Source organism: Rutilus rutilus, assembly GCF_951802725.1.
Source record: "Rutilus rutilus genome assembly, chromosome: 16".
Taxonomy (NCBI): Eukaryota; Metazoa; Chordata; class Actinopteri; order Cypriniformes; family Leuciscidae; genus Rutilus; species Rutilus rutilus.
The window spans coordinates 24,671,115-24,688,116 of NC_140224.1; the positions used below are offsets into that span (position 1 = coordinate 24,671,115).

At 40.8% G+C, this 17,002-nt stretch overlaps 1 protein-coding gene across 1 annotated transcript; it reads right to left on the bottom strand.

Moving 5' to 3' along the window:
• Positions 1–853: 853 nt before the first annotated feature.
• On the bottom strand, positions 854–16,339 carry synpo2lb (synaptopodin 2-like b). Its single transcript, XM_084433601.1, has 4 exons — positions 15,911–16,339; positions 10,658–10,809; positions 9,855–10,576; positions 854–5,388 (listed from the first exon to the last, which is right to left on the bottom strand). Exons 1-4 carry the CDS (start codon positions 16,010–16,012, stop codon positions 2,774–2,776), a joined length of 3,591 nt encoding a protein of 1,196 aa, XP_084289727.1. The 5' UTR covers positions 16,013–16,339; the 3' UTR covers positions 854–2,773.
• Positions 16,340–17,002: the final 663 nt, after the last annotated feature.

Below are 17,002 nucleotides of genomic sequence, written 5' to 3' on the forward strand. Positions count from 1 at the left end.
CCGGCTTGTCCCGTAGATGGTTTGATCCGTTTGCGTTCTGGAGATGCGTTCGGTCTTTCCAATATCAAATTCCGTCATGTAAATAGCGAATCCGCCATGGCAACTGACATTTAAAGGGAATGGGAGATGAGACTCTGATTGGTTAATTGCATGTAAAGCCCAAAACACACCCATTTGGCTACTCATTAAGAGAATAGGGACAACCATTTTTGACCATGCGCCGGGCGCACCGACCATTTTTTCCCGTCGTTAAACTAGCAAAAGTGGATTCGGACACGCCCTAAGTGTACTTGCGCTATGCGCTTTAGACCATGCGCTTAGATCGTTAAAATAGGGCCCTAAAGTGAGGAGCACCTGAGGTACTGGCTGAAGGGTGAAAGTAAGAATGTGGCTCATGACAGAAACACAGACCTGTGGCTAAAGTTAGCACCTGATATCTTGTGACATATGATCGCGGGGCATAGACCAGAGGGGTCATAAGGCAGTTCACCTTATGAGAGGAGGTAAGATTACAGAGCCAGCTAGCTTAGTTATAACTGTTTACGGTTGTTCATCACAACACTAAAGGTTAGCAGTTTAGTTACCTCTTGAATATGGGCTTGTGATTAATTTTACATGATACATGTAGGCTTTAGGTTATATGACATCATGTTTTAAACATATTTCTACATGATAAAATATGCCTGCACTTCATGGGAAGTGTTTTGTAACTAGCGCTGCCGTGCCTTGGATTCAGTAGAGTGACTGAGGGAACTTATTTTAAACCTCGTGCAACAGCGCCGCTCAGGGTATTTTAGGATAACTGCATGTCCTTTCATGACCTTCAGCACAACAGACCGCGTTGTAAGATTCCAATTAAAAACATTTATTGTGAAACACTATAAAGCAGTTGGCATGATCTTTATATTTATATATGCAGGTTAATCTATTTGAGAGCTATGAAATCAACACAACATTAGAGAAAATAGAATAAAAAAACCACATCCACTTATATTTCTACATTTATTTTCATTGCTCAATAGTAACTCAGACAGTACAAAGTCGTTCTCGTATTCCCAGTCCTAGAGCCCAAGAATCCATAAGTCCATTAAACTTTCCATTTTCTCTCATTCAACATTTGCATTGTAGCCTACATAATTCCACTATAAACTTCAAATTACCCAAAGCACTAAGTGTAATTGATTTAATATAATTACGTTTTCATAATATTTAACACAAAATAATACATTTACTAAATTAAAGCTTTAAAAATGTTGTGTAGAAGCATGACATACGTTATGACAATCTTATTAGTACAGGAAAATTAATATTTGAGTGTATAACTTTATCTAATGGCCCAGAAAATCAAAAAGGCAGTTTCCTCTCTATTCTAGCTTTCAAATTTTATATCTTGCTTCATATCTCCCATTTGCATACCTCCATTCTGTCATCACCTTTATACTTAAATGACACAAGGCACACTATAGCTTTACATCCAATCAACCCTCTTAACCTTAGTAGAGAAATGGTACCCACCATTCCATGTTGTTCCATTACACCAAGGCCATTGGGTCTTTTCTGATAAAAAAGCAAAGCAAGCAAAGTTCAACTAGGCATGTGCAATTTCACAAATGCGGTTAAACAGCTCACACAAGTGATTGAAATGGATGTCATACCTGTTTGGAAAAAGCATCATTCACAATAAGAGCAAGCACCAGGGAAAGTGGTCAATGTCACATTCGCATAATATGTTATAAAGATAAATCAGCGCTTGCAGAATTTGTCATAGTGTACTTTTTTCAGCTGTCATATGAAAAAGCCCCAGCACAATTCCCCATAGGGGAGTTCACATGCTTTTGTAAATGCTCACTCAAAACCATGGCCTATGCAGCATTATGAAGAAATGAGCACATGCATCAAGCATTTATACTGATCCTCATCAAACAAGAAGCAAAGGCTTTGTGCAATACTCTAGAGTCTACACAAACACAGGCCTGCAGTCCAACCTCAAGAGATGTTTAGAGAGATAAAGGATGGATAACATCAGAAGGAAAGGGCATGGCAGAGGCCAGATGATATAGCAATTCAAGAGCGAGCGCAATGGGGTGATTTGTACCATCTCTCCACTTGAGGAATTTTCATCTTTTTCATTGCAAGTCCGTCACATTCTTTGTGTATTTCTTTCACTAAGACTCTGATACAACTCGAGAAAATACATGTCTTAGAACATTCTATAACACTTGTACACAAATCTTCAATAACTCTGAGGTCCATTAACTTCTGTTACAATAGGATTCTGTCATATATAGTTTAATTACCCTTCCTCATTCCATCCTTGTGGCCCCTTGTACATAATGTCAAAACTTATCATTATTAGATATTAATGCCATCATTTTATTTAGTTGCTTTCACAAATAGTGTCTGTGCAATTCTTTCTATGGGTTAAACATGTTAATTTGGTGTAAAATAAATGAGATGCAAACTGAAGTAGAAACATGAATCAAATGTGCACAGTACATAAATATCTCAACATTCTGAAAAAACTGAATAATACAGTACATATACAGATGTAGACATCTATGATGCTAGAAGTTGCTGCATACTCTATTTTAAAAATAATTGTGTACTTGTCTGGAGTGACTGAAATACTACAATTGCGAACATGCAAAAAAATACATCTCTGACTGACTTTTTTTTTGTTATATTACTGATGTCGAACGATTCATTTAGCAGAACAGAGCTCAAGCACTGAAGTGCTCTTGCCCAGGGTGATAATTAGTGTCACAGTGGATTCTCAGTAAAGCATTGAGCCAGGCCTCCACACATTTGGTTGCAGACCCATGCTCGATGTACTGAAGCGGGGTCTGGGTACCCGTAGGTTCTGGCTACTCCCGGACCCTGAGGATCGCACACCAGCAGACAGGGGACTCAGCTCAGGGGCGCTCTTAAACTGCTTGGCTGCTTGGAATTGGGTGTCTTGACCAGGAGTGAGTTGTGGGATGTGCACTGAATTGGGCACGGGGGCAGTGAATTTGGGGAGAGCAGGCAGGGCTGTTGTCGGGGCAGGAGGAGGTGGCGAGAATGGGGCCGCAGGTCGTGGAGAAATGGGAGGTGGGGAAGTGACATCACTGCGCCACATTGGCTCACCGAGAGTTGTGGCAGAGCGAGGGGCGATTACAGTAGGGGTCAGGGATGTTGGTGCTGACATGGGAGTAGGCGTGGAGAAACGTTTGATTTCATACACACGGCTTGCTTTAACAGGGACCTGCTTCGGTGGGTTAAGGAAATTACCTGTCATACCAACACCATTCTGCTGCTGCTGATAAGTGGCAGTGTTTTGAAGGACTCCACCTCCATAACTGAACAAAGAGGAGTTGAGCTGGTATGGCTGCCTGCTCACAAAGTCTAGAGCCTTTATACCCTGTTTGTGCTGGCCAGGCACTGTTTTAACCCCAACTTTAGTTGCATCATTAGCCTTTGTACCACGCTGGGCTACTGGAGGGCAAGAAGGTGACAGCAGTGGGTTATAATTAATGGGTGGTGGGGCTCGGATGTTTGGAGAGTATTTCCAGTGACCTGGGAGGGAGGGTGAGGGTGACGGATCACGAGGCTGCGCTGGAGATTTGGGCTGTTTATCCACCACATATCGGTCCATGCGACTTTGTCTGCGTGCAAACAGCTCTGCACCTTTACCTTGCATCTGGGGCATCTCAGGAGCTGAATGAGCTGGTTTAGGAGCCACTGCTGGTGGCATCTTGTATCTCTGTGCCTGCATGAAGTTACAAGCCTCTGCACCCAGGTTGAGGAAATCCTCCTCAGGGCCAGACTCAAACCCAGCCTCTACACCCGAACGGGACCTGTCATCCAAGTTCTGCACTAGAGACAGTAGTTCAGGGTTATAAGATGGAGCCGCCTTCTCCTCTTGAGCATTGAACATTGGTTTCTTGGTGCCACGACGACAAGCCTCCTGCAGGATGCCAGTGCGACCAACGGGGACTGAGACCCGCTGTTCCCGAGAAGTCATCCCATCTGTGGAGTTGGAGAAGAGAGGATACTGCTGGGCAACTGGTGCATTTGGTGTTTCCGGTGTAGTGGATGCCACAGAGATGTATGGGTTAAATGAGACTTTGTGGGCTGGGGAAGATTGCACATTTGGTGCTGCAGGAGCATAGGCATGGGCAGGGGCTGGGGCAGGGGCATTGGGAATACCTGGGACATTTGTGGAAGGTGGAGAGAAAGGCAGCGCTGGCACGTGAACCAGTGGAGGTGGCTGATATTGAGCAGAAACCTTGTGGTACGGAGGACTGAGAGGCATTGCCTGTGTTTGGGGTGGAGAGTATGGCTGAGATATACCAGAAGGTGATCTCAAAGGTGTTACATGAGAAGATGTTGGAGAAAAAGGGGCAGAGGTGCTGGAATAAGTTGGGGAGTAGAGTGGAGCGTTTGAAGGGGGAGGAGAAAATGGACTTGAAATGACTGAGGATGGAGAGAGCACAGAGGAAGGACCATTGTAGGTGGCCGGTCTGGCAGGGATATACAGTGATGTCGTAGAGATGGCTTTCTTCCCCTCCGAGCCAGCAGGAGAGAAGGGAGCTGGAATAGTTGCCACAGACACAGCTTGAGCCAGTGATCCAGTCTTTTTGGCAGAGCAGGGCCTGAAGACTACTGGAGCAGTTGCTGCTCGATGGCTCACACAGCCAGGGGCAAATGGCCTGGCAGTTCTGTTGTGCACTGAGTTGGCAGCCGATGAGTCTGCTTGCTCTGGTAATACTCCTGCCATTGATGGCATGGGTGTCTGGACTGGAGATGACAACACAACACTTGTCCTGCTCACCACCAAAGGTTCCCCGTTCACCATACTGGTACTATGAGAGAATAGGGGTGTGACTGGAGTAACTGGGGTATACGTTAGGGTTGAGTCTCCCTGATGCTGTGGCATGGAGAAGGCAGTGGGTGTAGCCAGGTTTGACATATGTTTTTCTGCTCTTTTCCTCTGTTGTTCAAAAAGCTGGGCTCCTTTTCCTGAAGTGGCGTTTAGGCCCGGGCTTATCTCTGCTTCTCTGTCAGGCACAATACACGCTGAAGTTCTCCTGTCTAGAACGTCCAGGTAACCGCTATCCCAGGTAGGGTCTGGTGCAGCAGAAAAACCATCCTCATCAATCTCAGATTCACTCCCAGGAAACAGGCTTTCGTCTTCAGTTTCTCCCTCTGTGTTACTGTTGCTTTCTCCGTCTACACTGCCAAAGCATGTGAGAGTATACTTCTTGGCGCGCTGCCGTCGCTTTTTGAACATAAGCACACCTTTAGAATGAGGGTTAGGAGCATCTGTCAAGAGTGACGCAATGGTGCGGCACTTGGATCGGGCCTCCTTCACCTGCTTATCTTGTGAACTCTCACCTCTGTGTAGCTCTAAGGAGAGAAAGATAGTGTGTATATCAATCAGCAAGAAATACTTTAAATTTCTTTACTTGAACCAACAGTATCATTTGTATATTCTGTATATTTGTTAGCATGCCTTGTCTGGTCTATAGGGTATCTTATTACTTTTATATAACAGTACCTTTGGTGATTAATAGGCAACATCAAACATAAAGTCACATATAAAGTAATCAAACATAAAGTCACAACTTTCATAAATCAAACTGGCATTGTAATAAATTGGAACACAGCTGAGTCAGAATAGCTCTGATATTATAGACATTATAATGCAGTGGGTTAGATGCTGAAATGTCTGGCACCAAAATGCTCATGGTAAATTACTGAGCTCATCCTTCTCTACAAATAGCCCATCAGATTCTAACAGCTTGAGCAAGTAACCCTTTGGGATCCAGGATCTATATAAAAAGACAGGGTAAAGGAATCTGATATGTCTTTTTGCTAATATATTCTCGTTCTAATATGGAGGGCCTCAAATCATCTTCAATGTTGGAATAATTATGCCATATTAAATTCAAAATATTCTCATTTATAAGGTCCAAATAAAGACATAAATGTGTTTTTAATTATACAGTAATTATCTGTAGAGACTTTTGATTATCTAGACATTACAAATGACCATTCAACACAAAAAGGTTAACCATTATATATACCTGCTATATAGCTTTTTTAAGCATTTCAGTTTTCAATAAATCAATACAAGTAAAACAAACTTAACAAAAACACAAAAGCCAAAACTGATCTCAGTAAAGACACTGTAAATAATACCTTTCTATCACCTTGTCTCACCTTTCTCATTAGTGATCATTTTATCCCCAATTTTGGATCATTTAAACAGAAACCAAGCTCCATCTCTCTAAAGCTCTACAGAAGCCCTGAGGTCTTTACCTGCATAGATGTGTCCTTTGTGTTCAACCTCTCCAGGCAATGTGAAGCTCCTCATGTTGTTCAGTGTAAAAACTATGTTCTTAAGCCAGCCTTATTGGCAGGACACACACAAACACACCAGTGGAGCACAGCCAGCAATGGGAGCTCGGCCCACATTGGTGCAAAATCAACCAGTCCGTAGTCTGAGGTCAGGCCTTTTAAAGACCTTTTGTCTAACCGCAAGACCCTGTCAAAGGCCCAGAGAAACCCCATTATGTCATTCAAGCTATTTCGGTCAGTGAAGAGAGCTAACGGACATTTCCCACCTGTTTGGGCACACTTCGGTCTCTCTCTGGATAGACCTGCTTAAGCTGAGCGTCATATGGGGTCATGATGACATCTCCAACCATACCACAATGACTTAACCCTACTAAATCAATGACTCTAAACCTACTTTGACTCTGAAACAAGTACCACCGATCAGATGTGTTTGAGACTCTTAAGTGTTGAGGCAACATTTGACTTATTATAAAATGTAAAGATAAAAAGGTCAACCTTTTTAATCACCATTGAACAGTTTTGAACAATCAATTTCTGTAATATCTTGTGCTTTTGCAGTTACTTTAGATTTGAACAATTATGAGCCAGTAACTACAGTTATGACACTTATAGTACATTGAAAAAGAAAAGAACCAGTTCCTGCTATTTAATCTTTGTTCACTATCTATTCTGAGAGACAGAGCTATTTCTCTGATTGGCACATCCACAATATTTTATACCACTCTCTTTTGACCTCCCACCATGCTGTCACAATAACAGGTGTGTGCACGCTTCATCTTCTCTTCTTACCAAGGCTGTCTGAATGCCCTGGCTTATTCTGTATTCACCACTAACAGTGACAGAGAAGAGCAGCTGTCATGAACCCTTATCCTCACTGCATTAATGTCTCTAGCCTCAGAGACATACACACAAGAGAATTCACAAACATGAATTCTAGTTTGGAATTCTCAATAGAGATACAGAATTAAACACCAAAACATGTTTATTTAGGCTACACAATCCTAAAAATGTCCCATCAGTCTTGGAAAGCAAAGTGACCTTCAGACTGTCGGCGGGGTGCCATTAGCTGAGGAGAAACCCTTCCCAAAGGTTTTAGAGAGGGGAATTAGCACCCCATCAGCTACAGACACAAGATACTGTATATTGTTTGACTCCAATGAAGTTTCCAATATGTGTTTATCTTACTATAAGAAGAATTGTGAAAAACAGACTCCTAATCCTCATCCCATCATTAACCACATCATTGACACCTGTGTATATGCATCTCATATTTAAGGTCAGATTTTTAACCTTTGAGAGGGATGAGCTTTCAAATAACTGAATAGTGACTCAAGTCATATGATACTTAGTAAAAATCAGCACTTGGCTTCAGTAGAAATACATCAAATCTAAAAAAAGAAAAGAAAAAAAGAAAGAAAGAAAGAAAAGAAAAAACAGCTACTGAACCAGTCCAGTAGATCTCAGCCAGGGGCCAGAGCCCACTAGGGGCCTTAACAAACTTCCAGAGACTACCCAAAAGGTCATACAATTATTTAAATTTAGTTATATTAACATTATTATAACAGTAAATATAACATACATATATGTTTCTATATGTAAAGATAATAGAAAGGATTCAGTATCAAATATTGTCTTAGACATAGGGTGGCCATGGAGTCAAACAGGTTGAGAACCACTGATTTAACCCTTTTTTAACTTTTATCAATCAGTGTAAATCTAGATTTGGCTTGAACCATACTAATTTATATGCTGTAAAATATTGTTTGATACCCATTCATTTAGACAAAGTCCTTAATACTTTAAGAATATTGTTAAAAAGGAAAACTAAAATAAACTAAAGATGTAGAATATTCTGTTTAAAAAGTCCAGATCTTAAAATCATTTTAATATCAGAGACTGAACCATTTAAATGGAGAGAATGAAATATCACTGACATTGGACAACAACTGGACATGCCTTTCCCAGCATGCAATAGAGGCTTGTATTATAGGCCTGAGTCAAGGGACAAATATAGACTCCAGCCCACTTCCCCTGCCCTGTTAAACCCTCAGCAGAGTGACATGAGGAACCCCCATCACCGACATTTGTATATGAGCTCAATTACTTATCCCACATCACAAGATATGATTATTTCCCACTGAGCCATATCATGTTATTAGGTTGTATGACAATCAATGAAGCAAATGTGTATCCTTAACTAAAGTGTCATAACCACTGATCTCACACAATTTCACAAACCTTAAGAGCACAAAACACACTTAATTTTAAGACAAACATAACTGAAAGTAATGATAACGTGCAGTACGGTAAGTGAGTTTAACCGCTCTCACTGATTCAGCAAGTTCATTCAGTGAATGTTTCTTCAGACTGATTTATTTTGATCGATTCATTAACATAACTGGCTCATAAGAGTCATTTGTGTCATTGTGAATCGAATTATGGGTCGTGCTCAGTTCAACTCACATTCTCAACTCAGGTTTGCAAAACTTCCAGAGATTATTTCATCCTCAAATATGCCCTTTCAACTTTTTTCAGACTGACTTAAAAACTTCTTCCATTCTCCCGAAAATGAATTGTCCACATTAAGTATCATCACACAAAATATCTTGCAATATGCAGTAAAAATGTGATAAACTGAATTCTGGCTTAATTTGATCAAATATCATTGCATCACACCAGGTCCAGATTTACATTCCTTCTTGACATGGAATATTGATTTATCTCTAGTGAATTTTCCAGAGGTTAAATTTAACACAGTACAGAAATAATTCTGAGCTCATCCTCCATATAAATTCACTCAAAAATAATTTGTTGTACTGACTCCTCAATTGACATACAGTAATTGAAATTAGTTAATGCAACAGAATAAAAAAAGTCGTTAGTCGTTGTGTTAGGACAAAGTGTTCGTTAAAGAAATTCCACAAGTGACTTAAGTTCAGTCAAAGAGTTATTTTTCTTTGAGTAAATATCAATTAAATGTATGGTGTATGAAATGAAGATATTCAAGCATAAACTATAGTTTAAAAGTTAATTAATTTAAAAATAAATTAATACTTTTATTCAGCAAAGATGCCTTTAATTGATCAAAAGTGACCGTAAAGGCTTTTATTATGATACAATTTTTTCTTCTGAACGTTCCATTCATCTAGCAATGCAATCAGTTTCTACAAAAATATCAAGCAACACTGATATCATTGATACGTTGAAAAAGTAACATTGATTAATGACTAATGGCTGCTGAAAATTCAGCTTTGCCATGACAGGAATAAATTAAATTAAAATATATTACAAATATAAAACAGTTATTTTAAAATGTAATACAATTTCACAATATTACTGTTTTATTGTATTTGTGATTAAATAAATGCAGCCCTGGTGACCATAATTCAAAAACATTTTATAAATCTTACTGACCCCAAACTTTTGAACAGTAGTGTGTGTGTGTGTGTGTGTGTGTGTGTGTGTGTGTGTGTGTGTGTGTGTGCTATTTAAAAAAGATGACTGGTACTCACTAGCTTGCTTGGCCTTGTCCATGTACGTGACAGTGAGTTCTTCATCCACTGGGTTGTCCACAGGACCGACCATGGGTACCATCTGTCTGTGAGATGCAAGCATGAGAGCCTCTTTTGCCCTCTCTGGAGAAACAAGTGGAGGTGGGACAGTGGGAGGCTCCTGGAAGCCACTGTCCACTTCAGCAGCTCCTGATGGACTTTGGTCTGAATTCTCAGAGGAATTTTCAGCCTGCTGTGACCATTCAGCCTGCGAGGGCTGGTAGACCACCTCTCTGCGTGCCACCCCAGGCATTACGTGCTGTTGCTGAGTCCCCGTTCCCTCTAGATCAGATACAGGCCAGCTCTGTGTTTGAGGGTACATGCAGACGTCCTGGGCGCTCTCATAGCCACTCATTTCTGAAGTCTCCTCCTCTTGGGGTGAGGCTTGGCCGGGGATCTTGGCAGGAGAGCTACTGGGGCTTCGTCGTTTCTGTCTACGCTGCCTCTCTTGTGCCGCCACATCTGCGTCGCTGTCTGTCTCGCCGTAGTAAGCCTCACTGTCTGGAGGGGACGTAAGCCACTCTAGGCCGCCGGTGGGGGACATGAGCGATGCTCGGTTGACACTGGGCGGTTTAGAGGTAAGTGGAGGGGACAGGGCCCTCAAGGCTGCCCGGTACTCCTTATCAATGCGGGGAGAGGGGGCCCGACCCAGAAGCACCACTGACTGATACACAGCTGGGGCCCTGAATGGAAAGCAAAGTGATTATTTTGAATATAAATTCAATGACTCTCAACTCCTCATGATAATCATATCTTACACCGACCTTTTGATTCGCAGATGGAGGGTTCCTCTGCCACTATCAATCAGATTCATAGCCTCAGCATGAGATAGTGTTCCACAGGACACATCATTGATTGACACCAGCTCATCAGTCTCTCTGAGCCCAGCCCTGCAGGCCTTACTGCGCTTCCTCACCTTTAACAGCAGGAGGAGACAGAGTCAGCACAAACATTCTGTTGATGAGTTTCAGGAAGATAAGTATGTAGACTAGAGGGAGAACGCACTGGGTAGGGTTGTAAGTAACACTTTTTGCTTCAGCATAACTCACCGAATTTTTCAACTTAAGTGCTCAAACTTTTATAAAAAGTACCCACATTTGTTTACTACAAAACTAAAGGCACTCATTCAAACCTCTGCAAGAATATCACAGCTCTTATAAGTTGATGTCAAATACATGGTGTGCCTTTGTTACAATCTACCCCACTGCTGGGGTAGGATACTGTAACACACGCTGGGGTAAGTTGTAACAATTAGACTAAAGAAGCAAAAACAGCGGACACACCATGTAATACTTCAAAACCAGGTTGATTGAAACAATCCAAAAGAACAATCTTTCTGTGACTGACCACTGCTCAAATCCACTTGTTTGACTGTGTGTGAGCATGAGTGTAAATTAGACTACTGTAACAAACTTCCTTAATGGTATTTATGCTTAATGAACACTCGACTCCAGTATGCCTGTGTAATGAACATGAAGGTCTAACAAAAAACACTCAATATGTGTTCGAACTTGTGTGTAGGTGTGTGAATACTCTCAGAATCACAATGTTGACCCTGGAGTGCAGGCTTGGTGGGCCTAGAGACTGCATATGGCACATTTTACTCAAACTTCCTTTGGCTTTGAGTTGCCAAATGGCTCTATACAGACAACACCACAAAAGCTTTCATTGTCTGAGGTCAGTCTCTTTTTAAAAACAGGCAAGCACACCTGTATCTGTCTTTCGCTTCCACTGTCTAGTTATTCTGTAAAATTATTAAAAAGAAACTGTACTTAGTTGTATGTAAGGGGATTGTTGTAACACTTTTTAAAGATGTGTTACAACCCACCCCAACCCTGTCAGTCATTGTTTAGCTAGAAATATTAGCATAGGCTAATGGTGAAATTAGCAGGTTAAAAATACATCACATTTTGCCTGAGAAACTACAATTTAGTCTAATATACGTCAAATTTATCTGCAAAAGTTTAATGTTTAGTTCCGACTGAACTCTCATTGAAAGTTTTCTGATGATCGCGAACACTTCATGCCTATTCTCGCTTCAGGCTGGCACAGTGCAGTGACTATTACACGAGAGCAAATGACACCCACGTCCATGAATAATATATAGGCTATATATTTTTTTTTTCAATAATGACTTTTTTTTAACAAATCTTTCAAGTCAGTGAATGTGAATCATTGACTTCAGAGCACTGACTCGTTATTTCCATTTACTGAACTTTAAATCCTGACAAAGCTTTTGACAAAATGGAGGAAATTGAAAAATATAGCCTAGCCTAGGCTCATCGTTCGGACCGCTATGATTGTTTCGTACGCATTTTTAAATGTGAGTGTGACTCACTCACAACTTAACCTAGGCCTACTCATGTAACCCGCAAAATGTATCACTGATAGAATCTTTTTGATAGGCTACTATGTTTCTGTTCCGAGTTACTTTTGGTTTTTCTTCTTTTGCATAAAATACTGCACAGCATATCTATTTAAAGAATTCAAAAAATATATATAGGCTACCGAAATGTTGTTTGTCAAATCGTGTATTAAGAATTGTTCAGAATTTAGCAAAAAAAAAATCTTTTTTGGGTCCTATTCGACATGTTGAATTCTTTCAGGCCGTTGGTGAGAGATAACTCTGATTGGCTGTTCAGCTTATGGCTAGTTCACACTACAGGATTTTAAGCCCGATTTAAGCCCGATTTCGCCGACAGGTCGGGCTGTAATCGCGTGCAGATCTGCGGGTGATCCGGGCTCGCCAATCTTTTTAAGTGTGACATACTTAACGATGCATCAAAAATGCTCGCTGATACATTGCCGATGCCAGACAAATGTCTAGCATGCCAAATATCTGGAGCTGTCGGCCGACTCGATAGCTTGTGGTGTCACGTGTTGCGACGAGCAACAGCCAATGATCAGCTTGTTATGACCATTTTTTACAGTCTATGGTTATGACATTACAAAAGCCTTTTGTATTTGTAACCATCGTTGCCAAACCACAACAGGCAGCTGCTTTCTCATTATAATGTTTTACTCACCTCCAACTCTCTCTGACAGACAATCCCTGCTGCCCGCATGTGCTTATCCATCCTTTCACCCATATTCTTTTTTTTTTTTACGGGGTTCTAAACAGATTGTTTGCGCAATGATCTGTTTAGAACCCCGTAAAAAAAAAGAAAAAAAAGAATATGGGTGAAAGGATGGATAAGCACACGCGGACAGCAGGGATCGTCTGTCAGAGAAAAAAAGAAAAAAAAGAAAAAGTATTTCTTTTTTTTAACCGCCAATTTTGTCCCGCCATCCATTTTTAAATAGACAATGCGCCATTGGAATGCACCATTTCCCATTCCACTTCTTGCGCATGTTTTCGTGACAAAATGTGGTTTTGGGACTGGATAGAGTCGTTGGGTGACAGAGTTGTTGTCAGCTCGTGTAGTGTGTAACCCCCTGTTGCAGATCATTTACGTAGTGTCACATATAGTGTGAACACCACAACGACTTCAAGACTCCAGTGCAAGTCATGTAGTCTAACAACACAGCGATCTGCCGACGTTTAAAGTTGTGTAGTGTGAACTAGGCATTAGTGAACGAGTCAGTGCACGAGAATAATAGCAAAACAGCGAGCAACCATCTTACCTGAGTGTTACTTGGCAAATATTTCAATATTAACATGAGCGGAGTGGAATAAAGAAAGTGTTTAGCAGGACTGATATTCAAAACGGTAAACACGCTCTGCTTTGTTTATGGTTTGTGTATCTGCAGCGTCGGTTTCCCTTTTTGAATGACGAATATAGATGAATATATCTTCAGAAATAGACTGTTGCCTCATTTAGCATACACGCATGCGCAGTACACGCATTCTAGCTGACAGTCGGCTGTAATTCTCTCGGTGTGTTCAAGAGCAGCTTTCTTCCCCCGACGCAGGCGACAACACAGTCGGTTTTCATCAGTGCTAGTTCTTTGGCGTCGGTTTGGTGTTGCTGGCTGTTTGCCCATCTTCAAAAACCCTCTCCTTGAGTGTAGGGCCTTCCTGAGGTCATCTGTCAAATTTAAGAGCGCTTTTCTAACACTCACTTCATCAACACGCACCAAGCTAAAGGCCAGCAACATTCCTGTCTTTGTCTCTTGCTTCTTAAGGCACTTTACAACGGTCCTGATGAGTTGAGGGGATATGTTTTCACCAACCTAAAGCAAATATGTATTTTCCCCTACAAAGGCCTAAAGGGCTTAACAGCTCGGAGCAGCTCAGACTATTAGTCTTATGTAATGGCTAATTTTAAAAACAGCTTTTTGTATCTGCAAGTTGTCGACAAAAATAAATGCATGATTCTATGAAGACCATTAAAAACTACAAACACAATGTTAATTTAGCTTTTCTGTGAAAACTGGTAACACAAACTTGTAATTGGAAGACAATAGATGAAAGCCAGGCCCGTTCACCTTCTTTTTATTGCCGATCAAATGGTCTGTGAATGCAGGTTGGGGGAACAACATGTGCAGCTGGTGCCAGGGCAGCTGTTGACTCTTGGCAGACCTGATCCAGGGCATGTCATGAATTCACCATATGTTCCCTACATAGCCTAAATAAAGTGCTCAACTATTGTAAAGAGTCAGTTGTCACTCAGCCTCAGTAGATTCAGCTTAAAACTCAATGAGTGCATGTTTATGAGAAGTGGACTTAGTACTAATATAGTAAATGAAGTGGATGTGTACCATAAAGGATTGCAAAGCATTGGAAGTATGACTGCATTTACATTATGAGTTCCTATGAGGACACCCTGTACATCTTCAGTCATTTTCAAAACATTGCCAGAGGATTTTGCTAGCCGAGCAAGTGTCACCGAGGTCGTTCTAGATGCCAGGATTAAAAGAAGCAATCAGAGATCCGGGTGGATCAGAATAGCTCAATTAAAAGTAGAGATGGTCATGGAAAAAAAGGCCACACCGCAAATGGAAACAAGATGAAAGTCTGCAGAAGTGACCTTGAAATGAATGCCCGAGGGGAAACTCCCTGGTGCTGGACGGACATTTATTTCCAAGCAAAAATATATTTCTCTAAATAAAAAAGTCAGGGCCATCGCTCTGTGACGGATATCTTTTCCCTTGGAACATGTAAAGAGTAGACTAGACAGTCTCTGCCACCACTCACCGATCCAAAATAGCCCTTAGATCAGGGAAAATGCATTGCACACAGTTGTCACTTAACAAATGGGGCATATGTGCTTATAAGTAGACACTGTGGCTGTAATTCTACTCAGTCCTGAAATAACATCCTCATTTATACAGAACTGTGTGAGAATGCTTCTTTGAAAGATCTAGATTCCAGAGAAAGCCAAACAAAAGCTGTCAATTAGATAAGAGTGAAGAGATGCACTGTGAAGCCTAGCAGGTTTATCTATGGACCAGGAATGCTTACAGCGCACAGCCAAATAGCTCATGAACAGCATTTATCAACAGATAAAATAAGTGCTCTCTAGCATGTAGCTGCAATATGATGTGACAGTGATATCTTATTTATGCTTGCCCATATGTCAGTGCTATATCTATCTTAATTACATTTAAGTTTTTAATATAAATATGCAATGAGTATTTCATTTAAAGGGCCCAAAAAAATGTGTTCTAATCGAGTTCATACGTGATATATGACAAACATATCCTCACACATGCGAATGGGCCGCATGACCCACATGAGTTTTCATCAGAAAATGTCCTTAATAATACTTGAATCTTGTAGGCTTATCAAGTAATATAGATATTCCTCAGAGACATTTGAAGCAAACATATCACACAGTTAAAAAAAAATCTGACCAGGGCTAAATGTCATAGACATTGATCATTTCAATTTATATATTAAATTATATATATACATACATTTTGATAAAAAATTTAATATATGATCTTTCAACGTGACAATGTGATTTGACTTTTTATTATGTGCAGTATTTTTTTGACAGGTTAATAGACCCTTCATTTAAATGAGACACACGATTCAGCTAAACCAGGTATAGCCTATCGAACTGTCCCCTTACCTTTGCCACTTGGAGGGGATTCTGGTGCTCAGCTCCTCCTTGTAATCGGAAACCCCACGGTGCACCTCCTGAGAGGGTCACCACTACCTCCTCTGCAACCATTTTTCTCACGTTGTTCCTGTGTCTCTTTTAATGTTTCTTGGTTTCTATCAATAGTCTTGTGACTCTCGTCCCATCCCATTCAGTCCTCCTCCGTGGCCCAGACTGCCAGCCGAGCTTCTGTCAGTCCTGAGAGGTGAGCGCAGATACACATGGCCATGAGCATGTGAAGTGTGGGGAGAGCAAAAAGGGGGCGTGAGGAAGCAAGAACAGCTCTATCTCTCTTCATTGGAATGCTGGGTCAGGGGGTGGGGGTGCGTGGTCTAGATCCAGGACCTCCTTCCTTCATCCTGCTGGCCACACTTGTCCTGTCAATCTACAGCCACATCCAAAGGATGCTGATAGACCCTCTAAAAATAAATACCCCAGCAGTCCCACTGAGCTTTATCTGCGAATGCCCTGAAAATGTGAAGGGAGCTGTTAGACTAGAGGAGTTATTTTTGGGCGTCAGATGCCACAAGACTATTGCAAATTAAAATAAAGCTTAATGACACTCATTTTAAACAATTGTTTAGCAAGCAATGTATTTCTGGGGAATTCATCAGCTAAATAATTATAGGGACTTGTTCATTTGATCTAGATATAAAGTTGCTTGACCAAAGATGTTTACATGAAAAGGATTTAGATTCTCAGTGTTATTTTGTCATTTTAATATTTGTCATTTATTGAATAGATTTGTTTTTTATATATGTTGTTTTTATTTTATCTGTTGCTAGCAAATAAGATGGAATATGAAACTTTGTGGAATATGGAACTGCTGCTTTCCTCATTTGTTCTGTTTTGGGTTTGGAAAATATACTCATCATTACTTTATATTCAGCAATTTAAGTAATTTTATCCTGTGTTGTTATGGGATCAAGTATTGATTCTCAGATTGTAAAAGAAAACTCAAGGAATATGCTCGATCAAAAGGAATGATTGTCTTTGAAAGCTTGATTAACTTTTCAAACTGACATGTTACATGACGCCAATCATAAGTTTGGTGCTCTGAAA